This window comes from Chrysemys picta, chromosome 14 (assembly GCF_011386835.1).
Source record: "Chrysemys picta bellii isolate R12L10 chromosome 14, ASM1138683v2, whole genome shotgun sequence".
In the NCBI taxonomy this organism is placed as follows: Eukaryota; Metazoa; Chordata; order Testudines; family Emydidae; genus Chrysemys; species Chrysemys picta.
In genome coordinates this window covers 19,831,690-19,855,557 of record NC_088804.1, presented here as the reverse complement: position 1 = coordinate 19,855,557, position 23,868 = coordinate 19,831,690, and the positions used below count along the sequence as shown (strand labels likewise).

Below are 23,868 nucleotides of genomic sequence, written 5' to 3'. Positions count from 1 at the left end.
AGTTAGGCATGATCTTAAGTGACTTGCTGAGTTAGGGCGTATAGTGTGTTCCCCACCTCGATAGGACCAAGGATTGGCCTGGACCTTAGCATTTGGATTCTAATCTGAGTGATATTTTTATTTTTTAGAATTATCAACGTTTCAGGAAATGAAGGATAAAAACATTAGATTATCCCAATATTTTCATTTTATTGTGGACTATTATTTCATTATTTCAATTTTTATTATTTCAATATTTCATTTTATTGTGGATTATAATGCCCTTACTCATACTGAATGGTTCCTCACTGCACAAATATCCACGTTTACTTCAGTGGGACCACTTGTGGTATAAGGTACTATTTATCATAAGTTACAGCATCACAATCTGACCCCATATTTCTCCATATTATTTTGTGGTGTATCGTAGGCGCCGACTCGTGGGTGCTCCGGGGCTGGAGCGCCCATGGGGGAAAAATGGTGGATGCTGAGCAGCCACTGGCAGCCCCCCATCATCAGCTCCCCTCCACCTCCCCAGCACCTCCCGCCTGCTGGTGAGCCTCGTGGATCAGTGCCTCCCCCGCCCTTCCCGCGCCGCCCACCCGCCCACCGCAAACAGCTGTGTCACAGCAGGAGGCTGGGGGGAGGGGGGAGGGGGGAGGAGGGAGGACGTGGCGCACTAGGGGGAGAGGGTGGGACAGGGTGGGAAGAGGTGGAGCGGGGTGGGGGCGGGACCTGGGTCAGAGCCGAAGGTCGAGCAGCCTCTGGCACTTTGGAAAGTCGGCACATGTGTGATGTATATTATTCATAAGTCCCTTAGGTAACATCTCCATGAGGATAAAAGCCCCGCAGCACAGCTGCAGCTGGCCCAGGTCAGCTGATTCAGGCTCACAGAGCTAAAAATTGCTGTGTAGATGCTTGGGCTGGAGCCTGAGCTCTGGGACCCTTCACCCTCGTGGGGTCCCAGAGCTTAGGCTCCAGCCCAAGCCCGAACATCTGCACATCAATTTTTGAGTCTGCAATCCTGAAACGGCTGACCTGAGCCACCCACAGGTTTGTATCCCTGTGTAGACATACCTTTAGAATGGAAGTGGCTTCATGGCCTGGGATTCTGTTTTGTTTGGTGCATACTGCATATTGTGAAATATCAGTCACTTTAGGCATTGCTTAAGTAGCAAGAAGAAGAAAAGCCGCTCCCAGATGACACACAGCAGATCTACACAACACTAGCAGGGAGCTCTATGCAATCTGATATCAACAATCCCTTTCTTTACAACTTTCTTAAAAAGCATAGACACTGATTTTTAACCATACCAATGAAACATACTTTGTAACATTTTGCATCAGCAATTAATATAAACATTTAGTTCTCATTGTAAAAGCTAACCAAAGGCCAATGTTTCAACAGAACCATTTAAGAACATTAAGAACCATTGAGAACATTTTCAAAAGTCACAGCTTATTATCACTGGCCATTCTCTAGGCCCTTTAGAAAATGTTCATGACAACAGTAGAAAGAAAACACTGAACTACTGTGGTTCAGTTCTCATACTGTAATGTATGAGAAAGCTCTAATTAAATTACCGAACAAAAAATGTATATGGAAGGAGAAGATCTGCAAGAAATTTTTACTTTTTTACAGAAGAGATCAGACACAAACATACAAGTCTACATACCAGTGCATCTGCATGCACAATTATCTATTGCACACAGGAAAATCCTGATTTTCCAGTTAAAAAAAGGAAGTGTCCTCACATAGGGAGGTCTCCTGAAAATTTGGGCCATAAAAGGAAATATTAAAGAAACACATAACATTGCAGAAAGACAAATTTTGTGAAGCTGCATTGGCAGGTGTTTTGAGTAACATATTTGAATGACAAACAGCAAGATTAGTGGCAGAGCTAATAGGCGGTCAAGAGGGGCAACTGCAGCCTTTAGGTGTATGTCTGGTGCCTTTTCATGCATTTTATGCATTGACAAAAGAAGGTGTACAACACAAATTTTCACATGGCACTGGAGACCGACCCCACCCTGCACTGACCTGATGGTTGCTCCTGTCCTGGAGGGCTGGGCATTATGACATGGCACTGTGACCCTATGTAACATGTCACAAGCCACTCACTCCAATTTCACCCAGCAGCCCCTTCATCGTGAGGAGGGACAGCTGGGCCAAACCTGAATGGTGCTGCGACCCCGTGCACTAGGTCACAACACCTGGACCAGGGAACTGGGCCCTGCCCTGCAGGACAGGAGCCATTGCTGCTGGGTGAGTGCAGAGTGGGCTCACTCTCCAACACCCCTGTTCCCAGGGGCCTTCCTTCTGCACCAGATCAGAATTAAGGCTGTGATGCTAAGGTGGAGGGTGCAGAAGGCATGATAATATGTGAAATACACAGGCATGATAACGTGTGAAATTAGCAAACCAGCAGGTATAATTGAAGGTGGCACCACTAATTATCCATTGCCACTTCTGGTTCCAAACTTGACTTTGCCACTGAGCAAGAGATAAAAGTATTGAAACATAAGCTTCAATGGATAAAATTTTATTTTTTTCCAGTCTGTAATGATTAATAGATCACATGGAGTATACAAGATAATCATCTTTACACCAAACTTGCCAACAAACTTAATTTATGCCTTGGATCAATACACCTGTTGCATATTAAAATGAAAGATATTAATCAGCACTTACCCATAAACTTCCAGGCTTTTCACTTCTAATTTTATAATAAAGCTTTAAAAATATTATTGTCTTGCATTTTCCAGTGTTTCATCATTTAGCTATATTTTTATAGGAGTGTACAATATTGGACTGGTTTTAAATGATAGAATGTGGTAAAAATAGTACATTTCTGTAGTTTCCACTGGCTGGGTGCACTATGACACACATGCTTCATTTCCAGACTTCAAACCAGATGTGAAGTAAGCAACTAATTCATCTGGCATTTATTCTAGCTTAATCCTTAGTCCTTTTAGGTGATGTTACGTCACTGGTAGTGATATGACTTTCAGCTAAAGGTCACAATTTTAATTTCTAACCAGATCTTGTTGCTGGAAGTTAACATGGCAATCTAGTAATATCTTTATTTCTATCTATATCACACATCCCTCTTCAGTGATCACATGACAAAACAAAACATGGCTTCTAAAATGCCACTTTGTTTGCTGCAGCCAAGAGTGATCCAAATGCAGAATCTGTTTTTTGTACAAGATCTTCGGGCTTGCCAAACTCGATTACCTGAAAGTCAGCAGGAAATAGATTGAACAAATGTCAAACAGGAAGCAAAAACACAAATGTTTTTGAGTTTCACACTATATAAAACTTCTTTGGGTGAGGAGACCACTATAGGTTATGGGCCTATTAAAAGAGTGGCTGGGGAAGGGTCTGTGGGTTATGTGCAGGAAGTCAAACTAGATTATCATGATGATCCCTTCTGGCTTAAAGTATATTACATATATAAACTAATAATGGCAGTATGAATTTGCTATAGACCACCAGCACTAGAGAAAAGTGAGCGGAAAACATTTGTGAACCAACTTATGATTCTCTGAACCTCAGTGCTTTATACTCATGGTAAATTATGATTACCCAGAATTCTATAAGGTAATAAATGGAGCCACAAATGCATCAGCAGAGACATTTCTATATTACTTAAAAGATAACTTATTAGCTGGTGAGGGATGGGGGCATGGTCAGAGAGCTGCTAAGCTCCAGTTGATTGCTGGCTGATGCAATGGTCTTGTAAAGATCATTACCAGCTGGCATAACCCTGAGACTCTTCTAAGTGGCACTGGTTCCCTGATCAAGGGGTGCAAAGGTCACAAATTCCATCTTTCCTTCCCCATCAATTTTTACTTGCCAACAAGGATCAGAGCCAAAGGCATAACTTTACGGAACAGTTAGATAAAAGTCTATGTAACTCTGCTGTGACTATACCCAGAATATTGCATTCAGTTCTAGGCACCTAATTGCCAAAATGCTATCAACAAATAGGGAATTCAGAGAAGAGCAACAAAAATGTTTAGGAGGCTGGAGGGACTGAGGACTTGTCGACACAGGAAAGTTTTTCCAGTTCTACCAATATAGTTAAGCTGATATAACTCTCCACGTGGACACACTCATTCCAGAATAAGAATGGTGTTTTTTCAGTTTAGTTTAAACCCCTTCGTAAGCAATATAAGCTAAAGCAAAAAAGCCCCCTTATACCAGAATAAAAATACCAGTTTAAATTCATGTCAGTTTATACCAATGTAACTTTTCTGAGTAGAAGAGCCCTGATTTATAAAAAAATGATCAAAGGCTCACACTTGTTCTTAAAGTTAAACTTAATTTATTTACTGGATTGGGGCCAGAATGTTCAGCACATTACAGAACTGAGCCCCGAAAAAGTTAAATAAATATAGCATGGCTGAGCAATAATGAAAGGAAATAGGGGAGGGTCATGGCAAAAGTCTAAATATTTGAAGGGTGCAAGCACCAATGATGAAGAGAATATTTTGGATGGTTTGGAGTCTGAAAGGGAACAATGGGAAGAAATTAAGAAGAAACTTAAGGAAAAGTTTCCGTGAAAAGAGATCTATTAGGCAGTAGAAACCTTTTTCCCAAAGGAAGTAGTAGTGAAAGCCCCGTTGTTTCAGACATTTTAAAGTAGACCAGACATAGCACTAGTAAATGTACAATAGGGAATAAATGGTACAGTGGCAGAGTGATGGATTAGATGATCTAACTGGTCTTTTCCCTTTCTAACTTCTTTGATTCTGTACCTTTCCATTATCCATAACCAGAATATGGTCACACTCCAGAACAGTGTTTATGCGATGCGCAATGGTTAAGACTGTGCAGTCCTTGAATGCTTCTCTGATTGTGCACTGAATTAGTGCATCAGTTTCAGAATCAATTGAGGCCGTGGCTTCATCAAGAAGTATGATCTATTGAGGGGAAAAAAACTTTTAAACATACAATATGTTGTTTTTTTTTAAATCTTTACGCCTTACAATGCTTTTATACATGAATAAACAGGAACATATATTAAAAATGGCGTTTATCAAGTTAGATATTTATTTTATAATGCTTATTTTTAACAATCAGATTAGACCAAAAAATGAAAATCTGATTATTAAATTCTCATCATAGGGGTTTGTTTGAGAATTTGCAAGGTGGGGAGATTTTGATTTGATCCCTAATCCTGTAAATACTTATATGCATGCTTAACATGTGAGACTACTCATGTTACAACTACTTACATGAGGAAAGTTAAGCATGTTTGTGTGTAGGATTGGGGTGCAAATCAAATACTCACTACACTTCAGATTCTCAGAAGAAACCCCAGTGATGTGAATTTGATTTTCATTTTTTCCTGTTCTATTTGTATTGTTAAAATAAGCATTTTAAAGATTTCTCCCATACTGACTTCAATGGGATACTCATATGCATAAAATTAAGCATGTGGTGTTTGTAGGATTAGGGCCTTGATTTGTAATATATTTCTGCTACTTGCTGGTGGTATGTGCAGCAAGGTGCAGGGGGAATGTGCTGATGTACTGGATTTTGTAATGATTTGGGTATTATTTTTAACTAATGGCAAAGCCAATTACAGCTTGGACTAGGGCATTCTTTTATGTCTTTTTAAATCTAAATGAATAAATATTCATTTTAAGCATTGGATACCACAGTTACAAACTGAAATTTCCACAAGGTGGGGAAATTTTAAGCATATTGGTCATCTAAGCAATAGCACCATCTTCCTCTTCAGTTGCGAATAACAAAAACAAAAGTAAGTATGGGGCTGTGACAGAATATACCGTGTTCATACCATACACACTATTGTAATAATCTTTGTACAAAGTATGCCTTGTAAGGTATCTTTTGAAAACTCATAATTTGCTGTTCAGTATCGTCCTGATAAAATGTGTGGCAAAATTGTATGTAAAATTGTAAAATTTTCCTGTATGGTGTTATTAACACAGGTTCCAAACTCCACAGCCCTGCCCAAACAGAAGGCGGCAAACAAGTCTGCCCTAAACAAAGGAATGTGTGCTTGCCGTAATTTGCATTTAGGTAGTAAACAGTCATCAAGCAAGAAGGGAAACAAAGAAAGCTCAAACAGGTGAGGGGGGAAAACAGCAGGGAACATCCTCTAACATAGACTCTTTGTCTTCTAGTGCCCAGCTAGAAATATTTTTCAAGAGGGGGACTGAAACCATAAAAGGAGGGACAAAAACCCAAGGCACCCCTCTCTCTCTTCCTGCCCATCACATTCATTGCACCTGAAGTGACAAAGGAAGCATTTGCTGGACTCTGGGGAAAGGGTCCTGACATACAGTTTCGTCAGTAAGACTTCTGAAAGCATGTGGTGAGAAACTTTGCTTGAATCTGATATAGTTTGTTAAATTAGGTATTTGTAAATGTCTTATCTTTATTCTTCTTGTAACCATTTCTGACTTTTATGCCTCATTTTTTGGACTCACTTAAAATCTCTCTCATTGTAGTTAATAAACTTGGTTTATCTGATCTAATGTATTAAAGTTGAAGTGTCTGGATAACTCCATTTGGGGTGACAAGTTTTGTGCATATTATTCTCTTAAAGGAATAATGGACTTAAAATATTTTGTACTGTCTAGGAGAGGTCTGGGCAGTACAGGACATACATTTCTGGGGAAAATCTGGGACTAGGGGAGTGTTGGGGGTCACCCTGAAGTACAGCCAAGGCTGGTAAGAGTTGGAGTGTAATCCAAGTGTGGCTGGCAGGCTGCAGTTACATAAAGACACAAAGGAGGTGGTTTGCATGCTGGAAGGCTGTTTGTGAGTGACCCAGGTGTGAGCTACTTCAGCAAGGCATTGTAACCCCCCTCCTCCCAGGTGGCAGGACAGAGGTGACAAAGCCCCTCATTGGTCTGGATTTACCCTGGTATGTCACAGGGGCCAGTTGTGTTTGTTTTTCAGGAAAGATTTAGGTCCTAAATCCTTCTCTCATTGAAGCCACTGGCAAAACTCTCTGGGTGACTCCAAATGGAGGAAGATTGAGTCCTAGAAGAGCAAATTATGGCCCCTATTGTATGAAGTGTTGAGGAAAAATTAAACTTGAATTACAGGAGAGAAAAGATAGGACACTTGCAAAGAGGACTCTAGGAGGCAGAAAAGAGGCAGTCTTGTAAGTGGAACACAACAGCAGCTTTATATGTATTATCTAGTACGTACCTATCTTTTGAGGGGGAGGTTCTGACTTAACTTTAAGAGATAATGTATATGGATGTAATTTCTTAAATGGCTATGTATGCAAACAACATGATCCTGGTGTGGTGGGTCCTGTGATCCTTACTTACATTGAATAGTACCTTATTCCATGAATAGTCTCATTTTATTTCAGTGAGGCTAGATTAAGATAGAATCTTGCTCCTATCTAGTTGCTTGAATTGCACAGTTTGCGCCTTCAGAATTGCAAATGTGGGTTTAAAAAGGAGGTTGAAGCCCTTTGGAAATGGGGCCCACTACATTAAAACACAGAATCCATGTTTGAGACCATCCTGATACAGTTGCAGGCTTGAAAGGGTTTGCCAGAGCTGGAAATTCATAATTTTAAAAATATTTTGAAACTTTTATCGGGGAGGTGGGGAGAGAAACAGTGGATCCTTGGAACTTTTGTTCTGATGGTTTCGGCGATTGTGGAGGAATGAGAAACCTATTATAAACTAACACCACATATCTTGTAATATTAAAAATGGGTCCAGATATTTGTATAGATCAGTGCCAAGTGACAATATGTGCATGGCTTTATTAAAATGAAAGGTACTCAAGATCTTGAGGCTTATACATTAATAAGGATTTACTGATCCAACCCTCATTGATATTCATTGTCTTTCCACAGAGTAGAAACTGGATTGGGCCCTTGCTGAAAATTGGCAGTAAGTCCCCATTGTCATGTTTATGCTCAAATATGCAAGTTAAAGCCAAACAGAAGCTTTTATGCTTTTACAGACAGATGTAGGAACTTGTTTGTTACTGCTCTATTGCCTTATAGATTATACCGTGTCAACACTTGAAGAGTAGCCTGATGGACCAGTTCTACAAGGTTATTTAGTTTCCTGAGAATGCTGGGAAATCCCATTATGGATTAGTTCCTCTCAGGAACCAGTTCTCATGGTCTCTCTTACAGGTTTTAAACCTTCATTCCGAATAAGTTTGGATATGTATATTTGAGCATAAAAATTATTTGTAGGGATGTACTCCTCCAGGGAGAGAGAATCCCTGCAGACAGAGCCCTCTTTTGAAGTTTAAATTTCATTTTTACTTGAAAAAGCATAGCTGAGCAATAGGCAAATCTCAAATATGCTTTGCCAAGCAAAAGACAAAAGGTTAGAGCCTCAGCTGGTGTAAATCAGCATAGCTTCACTGAGGTCAGTGGATTTATACCAGCTGATGATCAGGCTCCATGCTTTTATAGATTCAAAAATGACCACAGGCTTCCTGTCCTCATAGTGCTATTAACTAGTAGGACAACAGAACTTTGTGACTTCAAATTGCCAAAAGCAGCAATTAAAGTGAGCAGGAGACATTGTTAGTGTGAGATGTATATATTGTTGGAAAATAAAGAATATGGGTGTTCAATCATTAACTGCAGTAGATGTTTAGTGTTTAATATGACAAGATATAGGTTGATTTATGAGGAAGCTAAAAAGTGGAAGAGATTTGGATCAAATATAGCAGATAAGAAATGCTGAAAAATATATTTCAATTGAGTTGACTTTACTCATAAGCTAGTCATAAAACTGAGAACAAACATATTGGTTTCTTTCCTCTAGATGGGAGGAAAAATATTGCAACTCTCATGCATTTGGGACCACTGCTAGAAGTATCAGACTCTCCCCCATTACTTACTTTTGAATTTCGAAGGAGTGCTCTTGCCATACAAAGCAGCTGTCTTTCCCCTACTGAGAAGTTTTCTCCATTTTCAACAACTTCTGCCTGTAATTTTCCTGGGAGTTTCAAAATCTAGAATACAAAGAAAAAGACACGACTATACATACTATACAATAATATATATTGATTGTGCATGATCATACATTTATCAGGATGTTATATTTTCATGATCATTAAAAAGAGTGTTGTACATTTCAAATAAACATTCTGCCATTATAACATCAAAAAGGAAAGCAATGCGGTAAGTAGACATTATTCACAACTAATGAGATTATATATTAATGCCTCACTATTATTATCACCAATTTATCATGATAAATTATATGCCATAACAAACAGTAAATAATGACTTTCCGTTTATTATCTTTAACAGAAAATGAATTATGACCAAACCCCAAAAAATGTACCGTCTCTTTCATAAATGTTCTTTCCAGAGCTTTCCAGATCTGCTCATCTGTATAGTTATCAAAAGGATCTAGGTTGTACCTGACAGGCAAAAATTAAAATTAATTTTTTTTAAATAAAACACAATATAGTACAACAATACTTTGTAAATTACTATCACAAGTCACTTTGAACATGAAATATTTTGGCTGAATGGCCAAAGAACTTATATCTGTACTTTAATTTTTATAATGCATGTTTTCAATTATTTTTCATACATTGTTTTCCTGTATTCTGAACTCTTAGCTGGTTTGAGGGAAAAATCAGTTTGTCCTGTTGATATTGATACTTCTGGATTCATGATTATTCCGTAGAATATGTTGATATTATTATAAAAATATAATAGCTATATTCAGGATTTCAGTGTTACTGCTAATATGATCTAATGCCTTCTCTTCTCACCGAAGTGAGGTTTTTATTAAGGAATTTAAGGAATGTTGGTGAACAAGTTTGGGCAGCATATTCCAACACTAAAGTGAAGCATGAAAGATTGCATGGAGGGCATTGTAAAAAAAGATGAAGGTGTTATGAAGACCAAATGGAGACGAGGGTGCAAGGGTAGTGTAGGCCTGGTTGAAGATGTAGGCAAGCACTCTCTGACATGGGGCTATGAAGGCAAATACAAGAAGGTGGGCATGAAGAACAGCACAATGGGAAGCCAGGAAAGTAATGCAAATAAGAGGATGGTGTGGTTGAAGTGACAGCCAGAGAGGTAACATTTTGGATAAATTGGATAGGGACAAAGGAGAGTGGTGGCATCAAGTTTAATGAGGAATGGAGGTAGTGGAGAGGGTCTAGAATGAAGGATAATGAGCTCAGCTTTGCCCACATTAAGTTTGAGATCATGGTGAGCCATTCAAGCTGATATATCTGAGACATAATGAATTCTGCTCCAATGAAGATGAGTGATTTTTAGAGGTTAGTTCCTTGCCATTAACAAACCATTTTCAGTATTGGTAAACTGGGAATTTCAGATGTTCTGTGTATATTTTATGAAATTCTGTTTTCAAAAATTTGATTCTGAGAGCATTACTGGACTTGGACACAAGTGGTCTGGGTTCAATTCCCAGGACTGTCACAGACTTCCTGTGTAACCTTCGCCAGTCACTTAGGATATGTCTACACAGCAGCTGAGAGGTGCAGTTCCCTCCATGGATAGACATACATACACTAGTTCTGCTTTAGATGGCACCTAAGAATACCAGTGTGGCCCCAGCAGCTTGGGCTAGCTGCCAGAGTACAGTCTCCTCCAACCTCCTGGGTAAGGACATGGGTCACCATCCATGCTGCTGTGGCTATACCGCTGTTTTTAGATGCTAGCTAGAGCAGAGCTACTGCCTCTATATCTACTTGTGGTGGGAATCGCACTCTCAACTGCTGTGTAGACATACCCTTAGCCTCCCTGCGTCCCAGTTCCTCATCTGTAAAAGGGGATGATAATACTTAATTTATCCCACCTTTGTCTGTTTATACTGTATGCTTTTCTTACTATGTGCATGTATAGCATAAGGGGGTTTGGATCTCAAGGCTTCAATCTCAAACCAAAATGCCTCAATTTATGATTTAATGAGATTTCACTTGCAACAAATGTTAATTTACAGTTGTAAGAACAACTACCTTACTGTACCTACAAACAGAACAGGATCTTGAGGAATAATAGAAAGCTTTGTTCTTAGATCTTCCAAACTAATAGTACAGATATCAACATCGTCAATTAGGATAGTACCAGCAGTTGGTTCTACTAGTCGAAAGAGTGCAACTCCTAATGATGATTTTCCTGTAGGGGATAAAAAAAAATATTATGCAGATAAACTTTGACTTTTATAAACAATGATGTAAAGTGCATTTTAGTCTACCTGGAAAGTTCCAGGTTTGATATATGTGTGATCCGAACTTTGTTTTACTCACAGATGAGTTATAGCACAGTTAGCACCAGTGCAAGTTGCTAAAATGTAGTTGTCTGTACCGCTTCAATGTGTGGCAACACTTATACAAATTGATCACTTTGAAGGTGAGAGGTAAGTTCATTCTCCATGCTTATTCATTCTTGGGCTCTCTGCTGAATATGTTAACAAGTTTGCCAATAATGTTAATTATAAATGAAAGATACTTACTTGTAACCAGAGTTCTTCCAGAAGACTCTGTAAATATCCATTTACGGGTAATGTGCCGCCTGGTGGTGCCTAATGATAGAACCTTCTCCAAGTAGTGCCCATAGAGTACACATGTGCCACCATCTCAGCATCCTCAAATGTTCTAAGGGTAATCTATATGAGGTGATGGTGTGCCCCCTTCCACCTTGTTCTTTCCACCACTAACCCAGAGAACCAAGGTAAGACTCTGAGAAAAAGGGGAAGGTTATTTACTTGTACCCGAGTTGTGGTGTGAATATGCAGAGTTGTCTTGAAGAACTCCAGTTACAAGTAGCCACTTCTTCTTTGAGTGACTCTGCATATTCATAGTTATGAGTAGTTTGGTACACAGTGCTGAAATTTCAGGAAGAGGGAACAGAGTCCTAATCAAATAATGATTGAAGCATGTCTCTTACTAACTCTGGCATCTGCTCTTGAAGAAAAATCCAAAGCATATTTTTTGGTAAAAGTACAATAGACTCACCTCGAAGTAGCAGCTTAGTAGATTTCTCCAATAGGAACATGTTTAAGGCATGCAAGAGATGTTACCATTGCTCTAGTAAAATGGCACTTTACAATAGCAGGCACAGGAACTGCCACTAATTTATAACATTCACTTATACATTGTTTAACTGATCTAGAAATAGTCTGAATAGATACACTATTACCCATATGATTCTTAGCTTAAGAGATAAATAACCTAGATGACGTTCTAAAACTCTTTGTTCTATTTAAATAATATGCCAGAATCCTTCTAGCATCTAAAGTATGTAACTCCAATTCCCCTTCATTAGCATGTGGCTTAAGGGGGAAAAATTAGGGAAAACAAATTAATAGTTTGATGGGTAATTCAGATGCTATTTTTGTAGAAACTTGGAGTCAGTTCTAAGAACCATCTTGTCTGTATGAAAAATAGTAAATAATGGAACTATCATCAGAGCATACTTTTTGATGCCCTAGATCCATGAGTAGGGAGATTGTGGAGTTGATATGAAGTAGCAGGCCCTCACATGAAGAAGACTTCAGCAGCCAGTTGTCCAAATACAGGTAAACAAACACACCCTGCTTTCTTAAATACACTGCTACTACAGAGAGCCACTTTGTAAAGACTCGTAGTGCTGTAGAAAGGCCAAACAGCAGGACCTTGTACTGGAAATGTTGCTGGGCCATAACAAAACAAAGGCTCAGCTGGATTGAAACATTAAAGACCAGAACTTCCAAATGTACTTGTTCTGTTTTCTGAGATCTAAAATTGAAGAGAATCCCTCATCTTTTCCTATACCAGGAACTATCTTGAATAAAACCCGGACACCAAAGATGTTTGGGTATCTCTTTGACAACACCTAGCAGAAGCAGTTTTTGAACTCGTGATAGAAGAATAGCCTCATGAGACAGTTCTCTGTAAAGGGAAGATTAGGGAGATTTGAAAGAGGGTAGTTTTTTTATTTATATGGCATACCCCTCCTCGGTGATTTCTAGAACCCACGTGTCTGATGTAATAAGCCTTCAATTGTTTATGAAAATGATTAGCCTGTCTCCAAATAAAGGAAGGGAGGAATTGTCACTTATTGGTTCCTGACTCTCGATCCTCACATCAAATCTCAGGCCTGGTGTTCAAGGAAGGTAAAGAGGAGGGAGCAGGTTGTTTAGTCTTAGGTATGTATCTAAAAGCCTTCTTCTTGCACTCGCTCTGAGATGAAAACAAAGCTTACTGATACTGACATCTGTGATTTGAGAAAAATAAGCAAATGACTGAGGTAAAATTGTCTCTGATAATGGAAACAAGGAGTGTGGTCTCTTTCTGAACCAGGGATAGATACCCAGTGAACAAGCAGTGGATTTGCTATCTGTTAATTTTTCCAAAAATTCATCAGTCTTATTGCATCCCTCTCAAAAAGAAGATCTTCCATTTTAATTTGGTATCCACAGCCAGTGAAGAGGAACAAAGCTAAAAAGGTCTCCTTAAGGTAACTACAGATGCCAGTGCTCTAGTGGAAGAGTGAGAAGCATCAGCTGAAGCCCTGAGAGCATGCTTCACATTTTGTCCCTTCATCAAAATAATATTTGCCAGCCTTCTCTTATTGTCTGGCAAAGCCTGAACAAACACAGATGCCATGACCACCTGGTAATTAGTCATTCTAATACCAAGAGACGAGGAAGAAAAAAAACTTTCTCCCCCTCTCTGTCAAGAGTCTAATGGGCCTAACTGGACCTAAACTTATTACTGGCAGCAGCCACCACAGTGAATTAGGCAGAGGGTGAGTGTGACAGTAAGAAAACCCCAAGTCCTGAGGTATCTCATACAATCATCTACTTTTTCAGAAATACACTGACTGGAAGCAGGGGTTGCCCAAACAGTCCTAGTAGCAAGGGCCCAATCCAGTTTCTACTCTGTGGAAAGACAATGAATATCAATGAGGGTTGGATCAGTAAATCCTTATTAATGTATAAGCCTCAAGATCTTGAGTACCTTTTATTTTAATAAAGCCATGCACATATTGTCACTTGGTTTCCTCCACAGCCACAGATGGTAAGTTCAACGTGGATGCCATGTGGTCCACCAGGTCATGAAACTGCAAAGCATCCTCAGAAGGATACAAAGCAGAAGCAACACCTACCTGCTCATCAGGTGACAAGTCACATCGAAGTCTGTATCTATCTGCTCTTGTTCAAAAAGAGGAGCTATCTCTATCTTCCTCTTTAGAAAACGTGTCAGGCACTGGACTCCAGGCAGGAACTTTCTGCTGGAGGTGAGAAGCCCCGGGGGGCAGCTGGGCTCCCAGGGAGGAGCGGTGGGGAACTGAGCGCCCTGGCCCCTACAGTGCCCCCCTTTAGTCAGTGGAAGTGCTCCTGGCAAGGATGTGCACCACCGACAAAAGGAGGGTAGTGTGGACATCAGCCACCACGACTTAACATAGGTCAACTTAAGATTGCGATGTAGACATTCCTTTAATGGCAGAACTGAGTCCTTTTAATGTAATGTCACAATTTACAGATAAACTGACTATAGAAAACACTGAACTATCAAAAATATGTAATTAATTAGTATGAGGGGCCAGAGAGAAATCAGGGGGCAAAAAGACAAAATGGTATATCGCACCAGAGCCTGTTCTTCCAACAATACCAATTGTTTCTCCACCATGAATGCTCATATTTAAGCCATTGAGAACCACAGGACTGTTGTTTCTATATTTCATCTGGTAATCTTTAAATGTGATGTCCCCTCGATCCGGCCAGCCTTTGGGAGAGTTCACTATATCTGCACACTGGGAGGCCTCACGAACACACGTCTACAAGAAAGGGAAAAAAAGGAAAACATTTAATTGAGCCACCAAGTCAACAGTTAAAGATTTCAGCAATATTTATACACATGGGGTCTTAGTGGCCCATTTAGATGTATTTCTTACCGAGATATATTCTTGTATCTGTTCAACAGAAGTGAATTTAGCTTCTGTCTCAGTCCCTGTTCTTACACATACTTGGAGAAGTCCACTCAACTATTAAAAAAATAAATAAAAACTTTAATGGAACTATTCATGTGCATAAAGTTGAGCATGTGTCCTAAATCTTTGCAAGAAAAGGGCCTAAAACAATAACAAACTCATTAATATTTATATCAGCTTGCTGAACTCTTCTGACTACTGTCCAGAGCTTCACAGGAAATCTCTTTCTGTCTAATAAGTGAGGCATATGATAGTGATCATTTAGGGTGTGACTTTCAAAAGCACAAAGGAAAGTTAGCCACCCAACTCCCATTGATTTTCAGTTTGATTTGAGTGCTTAACTGCCCTTCGTGTCTTTGAAAATCAATCCCTTACAGTCTGACCTTCAAAAGATAGGTGCGCAAACGTGTATCTAATATGTTTGTTTATTCAGCCAATACTCCATGCGGGGGTCTTGCTGTGGTATAGTCCTTCCATGCCCACGCCAATGCAAGGCTATTAGGTATAATCTAGCCCACAGCTGTGCCAATTCTCCATTCCTTTTGAGAAGTGTAAAATCTTCACACACACAACTGTATGCCAGGAGTTTCTCCCTCTCTAATTATCTGTGTATGTAACAGGCATTTGAAAAAGTGTATATGAATCACGTAACAACATACAGCCTTTGGAATTTAGCCCAGTGCATTGTGGGAAGTCACCTTCTATTCACTTCTATCTACAGTAGCTCTAGTGATGAATGAAGAGTGCATAATTAATGTAAAAAAGTGTTTTGGAGAATGAAACTGCACACAAGCTAATCACCAGCACAGCTCAATAATAGATCCCGAGGTGATTTCAAAGCTATTACAACTGCCTATGGAGCTTGCCAAGCTGAAGCAACTGGAAAAATATCTTTCACAGTTTGACATGAGGGTCCTGCATTTTTCTGGCCTTTCTGCTCATTGTTAGGAGATATTAGGTTGTCAATTAAATGTGTTATAAATATATTAGTATTTTCCATGACATCTTAACTACCTCACATTTAGGAATAAATAATATATATATTTTTTAAATCTACATTTTTTCATATTTATTTTTAACATTTAAAATATATTTTGGCAACACATCATTAATCCAGCAGTAAAAGCAATTGGGCATATGTATTCAATCTTTGCACACTAACTTTTAATAGATGTATGAGCTTTAAATGTTACGAACAAAAGTAGTGGGCTAAGGTGACAACAGTTAAGGTAAAAATGCAGAAACTCCTTGTTGCTTCTGAGAGGTTCATTATGACTGGAAATATTTCTATTACTTTATTGAAAGTAGAAAGGTTATGAAAGTAAAAACAACACTACCCTAAGTGTGTAAGAATGGGGATGGTTTATTGTAATTTTTAAGGAAAAAAATATAATTTATTTTCATTTGCCATTTAAAAAAAATAAACAACTCCCATTCCTTTTTGTACTTTGCAATAAGTTAGGTATCATTTTCTATGGTAAATTCTATATAAAATGAAGGGATATTTAACATTCATATACTAAACACAAATGGTTTGGAATTATTTACTTATATATTGTGCAGTAGTACATGAAGGCCCTGGTCAGGATCAGATACACAGTCTGGTAGGTGCTGTACTGACACATAGAAAGACACAGTCCCTACCTTGAAATGTTAGCAATCTAACTTAAAACAAGATATTACAAATGAGTTATTAAATAATAGAAGGTAAGATGCAGTGAAATGAGGATGAGATAACGTATTTACATAAATTAGCTATGTGTACAACTTGAATCTCAGCTCTTTCTAAAATGTGAACTATTTTTTGTCTCCCTATGTTCTCGATTCTGCCATTCTTTTTCACGCTGGGTAATATCTTGAGCCATTGATTTCAGTATCCAATGCGCTATTTGCAGAGTAAAGTATTGCCCAGCCTGAGTAAGGGTGGTAGAATCTGGCTTCAAGTGAATATAATACTTTCATGTATTTTAGGATAAAGAGAGGGTAGAATAGGAAATGTATATGCACTAACATAATTAACAGAGGTTAACCCAAGACACCAAACATTTATTTTTACCTGAATAATATAGGACAAAGCCAAGCCTTTTGCTGCAGTACTAATAAAAGAAGGGCTCAAAGCAACAAATAATGCCACAATGAAGGTTACCAAGGTCATGAGGATATCCGTTCTAATCGCAAACCAGCGTAGTGCATAATTAAACAGCAGAAAATGGCTGCAGTTTTCATCATTTAGCATTTTAAACCTGAAATGAAAATAGATGAACATTTCTGATAATCTAAAAGAGGTTTTAACACGTAAACACAAGTTCCATTCCTCCTAGTGAGTCGGTGACGTAGATATTTTTATGACAGCCTTCATGCATGTTTTATTCTACTTACTTAAAATATTATGCAAACACAGTTGAGTAAAACAGGAATACCACAGCTTAGTATGAATTTTTCAGGAATTGATTTATATTGCAACATTTTTCTAAAGGGAGGCTTCCATAAGTCCCATCCTCAGGAACAGAAATGATCTACTGTATCTGGACAAGACCCACAAATACTGATAGGGCAAGACTGTACAGATTTAGGAGCTCTGGGAGTCTAAAGGGGCCTTAAAGTGTGTGTAAGAGTAATTTATGCAGTGTAAAGAGCCATCAGTATAGATGAGAATCAGACCTTTAATGCAGACGAGAAGTGTCATGGTTAACCTCAAAGTCCACATGACATGAGGTAAAACACAACAGTCCTTGTCTATGATCAGTGCTACATTGTGTTAAACATTGCATTAGTTAACCTGTGTTCTAACAACCTGTGCATTTAGACACATAGGGAAACTGGGAGCTTCCCTTTGGAATTTCAGGGGCTATGGATAGGGGCCTACTAAATTCACGGCCATGAAAAACGCATCACGGACCGGGAAATCTGGTCTTTTGTGTGTTTTTACCCTATACCATACAGATTTCAAGGGGGAGACTAGCGTTTCTCAAATTGGGAGTCCTGACCCAAAGGGGAGTTTCAGGGGGGGTCACAGGGTTATTTTAGGGGGGTTGTGATATTGCCACCCTTTCTTCAGCACTGCCTTCAGAGCTGGGCAGCCAAGGAGTGACAGGTGTTGGCTGGGCGCCCAGTTCTGAAGGCAGTGCCCCGCCAGCAGCAGTGCAGACGTAAGAGTGGCAATACCAAACCATGCCACCCTTACTTCTGCACTGCTGCCTTCAGAGCTCGGAGAGCGGCAGCTGCTGACTAAGGGCCCAGCTCTGCAGGATACCATGCCATCCTTACTTCTGCGCTGCGGCTGGCGGCCTTCAGAGCTGGGCTCCCGGCCAGCAGCTGCCATTCTCCAGCTGCCCAGCTCTGAAGGCAGCGCCACTGCCAGCAGCAGCACAGAAGTAAGGGTAGCAGTACCACAGCCCTCCCTACAATAACCTTGCGACCCCTCCCCCCAACAACTCCTTTTTGGGTCAGGGCCCCTACAATTACAACACTGTGAAATTTCAAATATAAATAGCTGAAATCATGAAATTTACGATTTTAAAAATCCTTTGACCGCAAAATTGACCAAAATGGACCGTGAATTTGGTAGGGACCTAGCTATGGAATCTGAACCTTTAAGCAAACTAAGCAGGGTTCATAGTCAGTTCTGGAGAATAGATCTGACATGGTACAATTCATGAGACATCACAAATCAAACCCTAAAGGTCTGTATGTGTGGGTCTAGATAATTTTGAGAACCCACCAGTGAGAACTCATTGCCCCTTGGCTTTTAATTCAGATCCTAGAAATTGCTTAAAACTCAGAAAGTAAAAATATTGCACAATGCTCAAAAGTGGACACAGAGAGATGGGACATATAGTGCTGTTTGTGAGACTTCTAAGAGTCCATGGTACAAACTAGGAGCATCATTTTACAAAAATGAAAAGCTGCAGGATCATTGCTGTTCTGCATTATAATAACGGAATGGTTTCATCAGTGTCACTTAGAGTGACCAGATAGGAAGTGTGAAAAATCGGGACAGGAGGTCAGGGGTAATAGATGCATATATAAGAAAAAGCCCCAAATATAGGGACTGTCCCTATAAAATTGGGGCATGTGGTCCTCCTAGTGTCACTGGATGTACAAAGACACAGTATCCACAATCAAGTAAAGAATAACAATGCAGTGCTCTCTGTCCATATCAAAATGACAAACAAAACAAACAGGATATAATTGTAATGTATGCAGCTTACTGGTTGATATAGTCTTCTTTTTTATTATAAGCATGAATTACACTGAGGCCTTGCACAGAAGAAGTAATGTGTGAAAACCATGGAGATCTGCTAATGTTTTCCATTCTTTTTAGTTCTCTGATGGCTCTCTGAAAAATTCTGCAACAAAATGAAAGCAAAATTATATTGTAGGTGTTTATATGTCAGTAAGCCAATGGTATACATCACTGTCTCATGGCTAAAGCCAGTAGTCTGAACTGGAATCTCAAATGGCCTGCACTGGGGGAAAAGAGAGAGGAATTGCATTTCACATCCTTACCTGGAGCGCCTAAGTATGAAGAAGGAGTGCACATACCATACTATGCTCCACTCTGTGCCCAATCAGCTTATCTTAGCTGGTCAGTGCCATGCTTTACCGTCTTCCTCTCACCCCCCTGGAGTACCTTGTGTCCCCTGAAGGCTAAGAGGGAGCAGTCCCTAAGCCCAGGGACAGCTGCTGGGTCTGCCCTAGCACTGAAGTACAAATGGAGGAAAGCTCCTTGTCTAAACTTAAAGTGAGTAGAAATTGTGAGTGCCTCCTGCCTCCATTTTTAAGGGCCCAGTTTGAAATACTTTAAAAGGACTGGATAATCAGAAGGGACTGGGTGCCCAATTTGAGATACCTTAAAGGGACTGGATGCTTAGTACTTTATGAAAATCAGGTCATTTCTATGTGTCTCAAATTGGGCACTCAAAGTCACTAATCACTTTTTAAAATCTTGGCTACGTGTATCCTCTCTGCCCCCCAGTGAGAGACCAGGCATAATCTAGCCCTTCATGTATATCATAATGTATTATGAGTACTGAAGTATGACAGTAGATTTTGAAAACTGCAAGAGTAATATCATCCCCTCTACTTCCAGGTACAGAAGGGACGAGAGGCATGTGAGAAAAATACACGCAACATGTGGCCAGAAAACACGTATGGGGAGAGGAGCCTAAGCAGCAGCATCCCACTGAACATCCATCCTCCATATGAACAACAGAACTGTGGCTTGGTGCTTCCACTGTGAGGCTGTGGCTTTAAGCTGCAGTCTCCATAGTGTCTCCACTGCTGGAGATTATATAGCATGGGCTAAATCAACGCATTCCAGGTTACCTTGGCTATGCCTTCCCCTGCCAGCCTGGTTTATTTCTGTGGCTTTGGTCCTGATTGTAGACCTATAGGTTGAGGGAAGGTTATGGATGACTTCTGTCTCTGTAACATCATTTTGGGCAGACTAAGGGCTCTGGACTATATTGGCAGAAAACAGTGCAAGCAAAAGACAGAATTTAGCCCTTAGTATAGAAGGCAGTAAATATTTGATAGCTTCCCAGTTTCCACTGGCTGTGCCAGCTCTATGAGATACTGGTTCCTGTAGTTCTCACCCTCCAGTAAACCTTTACAAAAGAATTTATAGTATTTCGGAACTGGAGTTCAACAACAGATGTACATAAGAACTACAATTGCTATTGACTAGACCGCAAAGGTAATAAAAATTCTTAAAATAGTTCTTAAAGAACTAGCACATCAACTTACCGAAAGAGAATAACAAAAATAGTAGCTAGGACAACAACTGCAATTAGGAGGAACGGAAACACAATGGCTATTATGATTAGAATAGAGATCACCATAAAAAACTGCTGCAAAAAATTCTCTGCATGAAATGGAAGTCTCACATCCAATTCATCCATATCCTTAGAAAAACGGTTCATTAGCCTACCAGTGGGAGTTGTATCAAAGAAACTCATTGGACTCAGTAAGATCTGTGGATAAAGGGAAACAGCAGAATCAAATGACAGTCTTTGTCTTTTACAGTATTCAGAGTTTGTGTGATAAAATAGACACTAGTATAATCTTGACTAAAATGTAAATAAGAGAAACAGCAAACAAATGTATTATAGCTTTCACAACATCACATAATATTTGTGAAGCAGCCTTTGAAAATAGAGTAAGGGCTTATCTCCTGTTGTCATGATCATAACAGAATAAATGTACATGAGAATCTGAATGGTGAGGATCTACAGTACACTTAAAAAGGAATCATTACAAAAAGATATACTGTATAGGCCCTGATTCATCAAGGTGCTTAAACAGGTGTCTGACTCAAAGCAGGTATTTGCAATGTTGTGGTAGCCATGTTGGTCCCAGTATATTAGATAGAGAAGGTGGGTGAGGTAATATTTTTTATTGGACTAACTTCTGTCGGTGAGAGAGACAAGCTTTCAAGCCACACAGAGCTCTTTTTCAGGTCAGAAGTGCTCTATGTAAGCTCGAAAGCTTGTCTCTTTCACCAACAGAAGATGGTCCCATAAAAATATTACATCACTCACCTTGCCTCTCATAGCAGGTGAGTAGTTCCATTGAATTTGATAGAACTATTCGTATGCTTAGAGTTGGGCACTTACTTAAGTACTTTGCTGAATCAAGTCCTCACAAAATATAGGAACAAAGGACAGGTCACACCAGATTAGATGAATGAGGTAAAATTTTCAAAAGCACCTAGGTGATTTAGGAGTCAATAAGCTTTACAAAAGCACCAAAGCAGGTTAGGTGCCTAGATCGCAGGCGCCGACTTTCTGATTTCTCCGGGAGTGCCAGACCCCCGCTCCGCCCCAGGCCCCGCCCCCACTCCACCCCTTCTGCCAAGTGCCCATCCCCGCACTTCCTCTTCCTGCCACTGCTCCTCTCCCAGCTCTTCCCACCCCGTTCCTCCCCCGATCATGCCCTGCCCTCACTCTGCTTCTTCCTGCCTCCGCTCCTCCCCCAGTTGATCAGCAGCAGGCAGGAGGCACTGGAGAGGAGGGAAAGGAGCTGATTGACAGGGCCTGCCGGTGGGTGCTGAGCCCCACTATTTTTTTTTCCCTGTGTGCTCCAGCCCTGGAGCAACCACAGAGTCGGCGCCTATGGCCTAGATGCTTAGGCACTTTTGTAAAGCCCACTAGGCAACTATCTGCATCTTTAGACACCTAAATAGCTTTGTAAAGCTGGCGTCACTTCTGAAAATTGGATTTAGGTGCTTTTGAAAATGTTACCCTTTGGCCCTTAGACTCCAGTGCCTGGAGTGATTTTCAGTTGGATTTGAATTCCTGTCTTTTAGGCACTTTTGAACATTTTACCCATTGCCTTTTTTGTCTAGTAAAATGCTTTCAGCAGAGACCAATATCTGATGCTTCAGAGGAAGGTGAAAATCCGTATGGTGTTTCTATCCAATTGCACAGTGCTGTCACATGGTGATGTTGCAGTTTCCCTCAATAGCAATAATTTTAGGTCCAAGTTGCAAGAAGTAATAGTTTGCATTTACATAGAGTCTTTCATCTGAGAAGCTCTAAGCACTTTGTGAACATTAATTTAAAGTTTACAGCAACTGTGTTCAGAAGGCAGACATTATAATTTAATAGAGAAACAGGCACAAAATGTTCATATGTTCAAAAGGTCACACAATGAGGCAGCAGCTGAACTGGCAACAGAACCAATGACCCCAGGCATCAATAGTAACTACTGAACCATACTCCATCCTTTTATAAGCTTATTATGGTAAATATCCCATAATAATGGTTAAAGCCATGTATTTTCCATACCTTATAAAATACATCATCATGTAACATTGAAGACGCCTTTAACGTTGTCTTTGTGAAAACAAACCCTTTGATGATACTTAGGACAATCATGGTCACCATGCTTATTCCATAGACTAACTGGTAAAAGTGCAGTCTGGGGTTATCCGAGATGCTTCCCATGTCACAAATGGGATATTCTGTTTCATTACTCAGGAGGCTGCAGTTTGTCTTTAAAGCAAATGTGTAAAATACAGTGATTTAAATTTGAAAGCTTTTACTGATAAAATGATAAATGGATAGGGATAAAGAAAGATCAGATAGTTAAAGTGTAAGGATACCCTCATCTACACCACTTTCCCTATGCCTGAGTCAGAGCTGGGGTGGCATAGTGCTATTATGTCACCTTCAGACCACACTTGAATCTCCCCCCCCCTTACACAGTGAAATCCTCACAATGCTGCATATCCACTGATGTCATGCAGCCATAATGACTCAATCTCGCCCAACATTGTTACTTTTTGCAAAGAAAAAGATTTTCCAGTTTGAAATCCTACAGATTTTTGTAACAACAGTTCTCTGGCTATGTTACACATACCCCTTCACTAGCTTTCTCTTTTTTATTGTATTTTTTTAAGTTTTATAAAATTCATTTTCATTAGACAGTTCCACTTTTGCCTACATCTCATCTCTCATTTTTTTAACAACTTATCCTCCCATTCTAATTTGAATAAAAATTTATTTTTATCCCTATTAAATTATTTTGGACTTTTCTAGTTATCATGTATGTGTGTGTCACTTACCTCCACTAAATGGAATCAGAACTGCTCAACTGTATTTCATAGGACCCTATAGCTAACTGTTAAAGGAGAGTCTCCTCTGTGCAAGTGGTAGGGTCTTGTGCTTTTGGAGAAGTATCTGCATTCTATGTTGTTATCATTAAATTTTAAATTACTATTGTGTGGAGCTTAGTGACACCTGTGATGTTTCTAGGTCCCACAGCCTTGTTACTCTAGTAATATGATTTGTTAAGTACCATGTGTATTTATGGTGCTATATAAAATGTAATAATATTGCCTCCTGAAAGCTGTAGTTGGGTTTTAAAATGTATACTTGTATATTTCAGCAGGCAGACAGCCACTGAAATCTAGAAGTCAGAGTTCTTACTTAAACTCTTTAAAATAAGG

The 23,868-nt window shown here is 39.7% G+C and overlaps 1 protein-coding gene across 7 annotated transcripts in view; it reads right to left on the bottom strand.

Moving 5' to 3' along the window:
- Window positions 1-2,506: 2,506 nt before the first annotated feature.
- The window catches only part of LOC101938809 (ATP-binding cassette sub-family C member 12), a 101,467-nt gene continuing 80,105 nt past the window's right edge, over window positions 2,507-23,868 (bottom strand). For 6 of the 7 annotated variants that reach the window (XM_024104125.3, XM_005289954.5, XM_065567100.1 and 3 more), the window contains 11 exons: window positions 22,706-22,912; window positions 20,664-20,890; window positions 19,127-19,264; window positions 16,972-17,158; window positions 14,880-14,969; window positions 14,573-14,762; window positions 10,958-11,117; window positions 9,304-9,382; window positions 8,855-8,968; window positions 4,744-4,908; window positions 2,507-3,217 (listed from right to left, as the gene is read on the bottom strand). In XM_024104125.3, the coding sequence (XP_023959893.2) occupies window positions 3,125-3,217; window positions 4,744-4,908; window positions 8,855-8,968; window positions 9,304-9,382; window positions 10,958-11,117; window positions 14,573-14,762; window positions 14,880-14,969; window positions 16,972-17,158; window positions 19,127-19,264; window positions 20,664-20,890; window positions 22,706-22,912 (1,650 nt within the window). In that variant the 3' untranslated portion in view covers window positions 2,507-3,124. The remainder of the gene's footprint in view (window positions 3,218-4,743; window positions 4,909-8,854; window positions 8,969-9,303; window positions 9,383-10,957; window positions 11,118-14,572; window positions 14,763-14,879; window positions 14,970-16,971; window positions 17,159-19,126; window positions 19,265-20,663; window positions 20,891-22,705; window positions 22,913-23,868) is intronic. The other variant, XR_010592562.1, reaches the window with a different exon arrangement.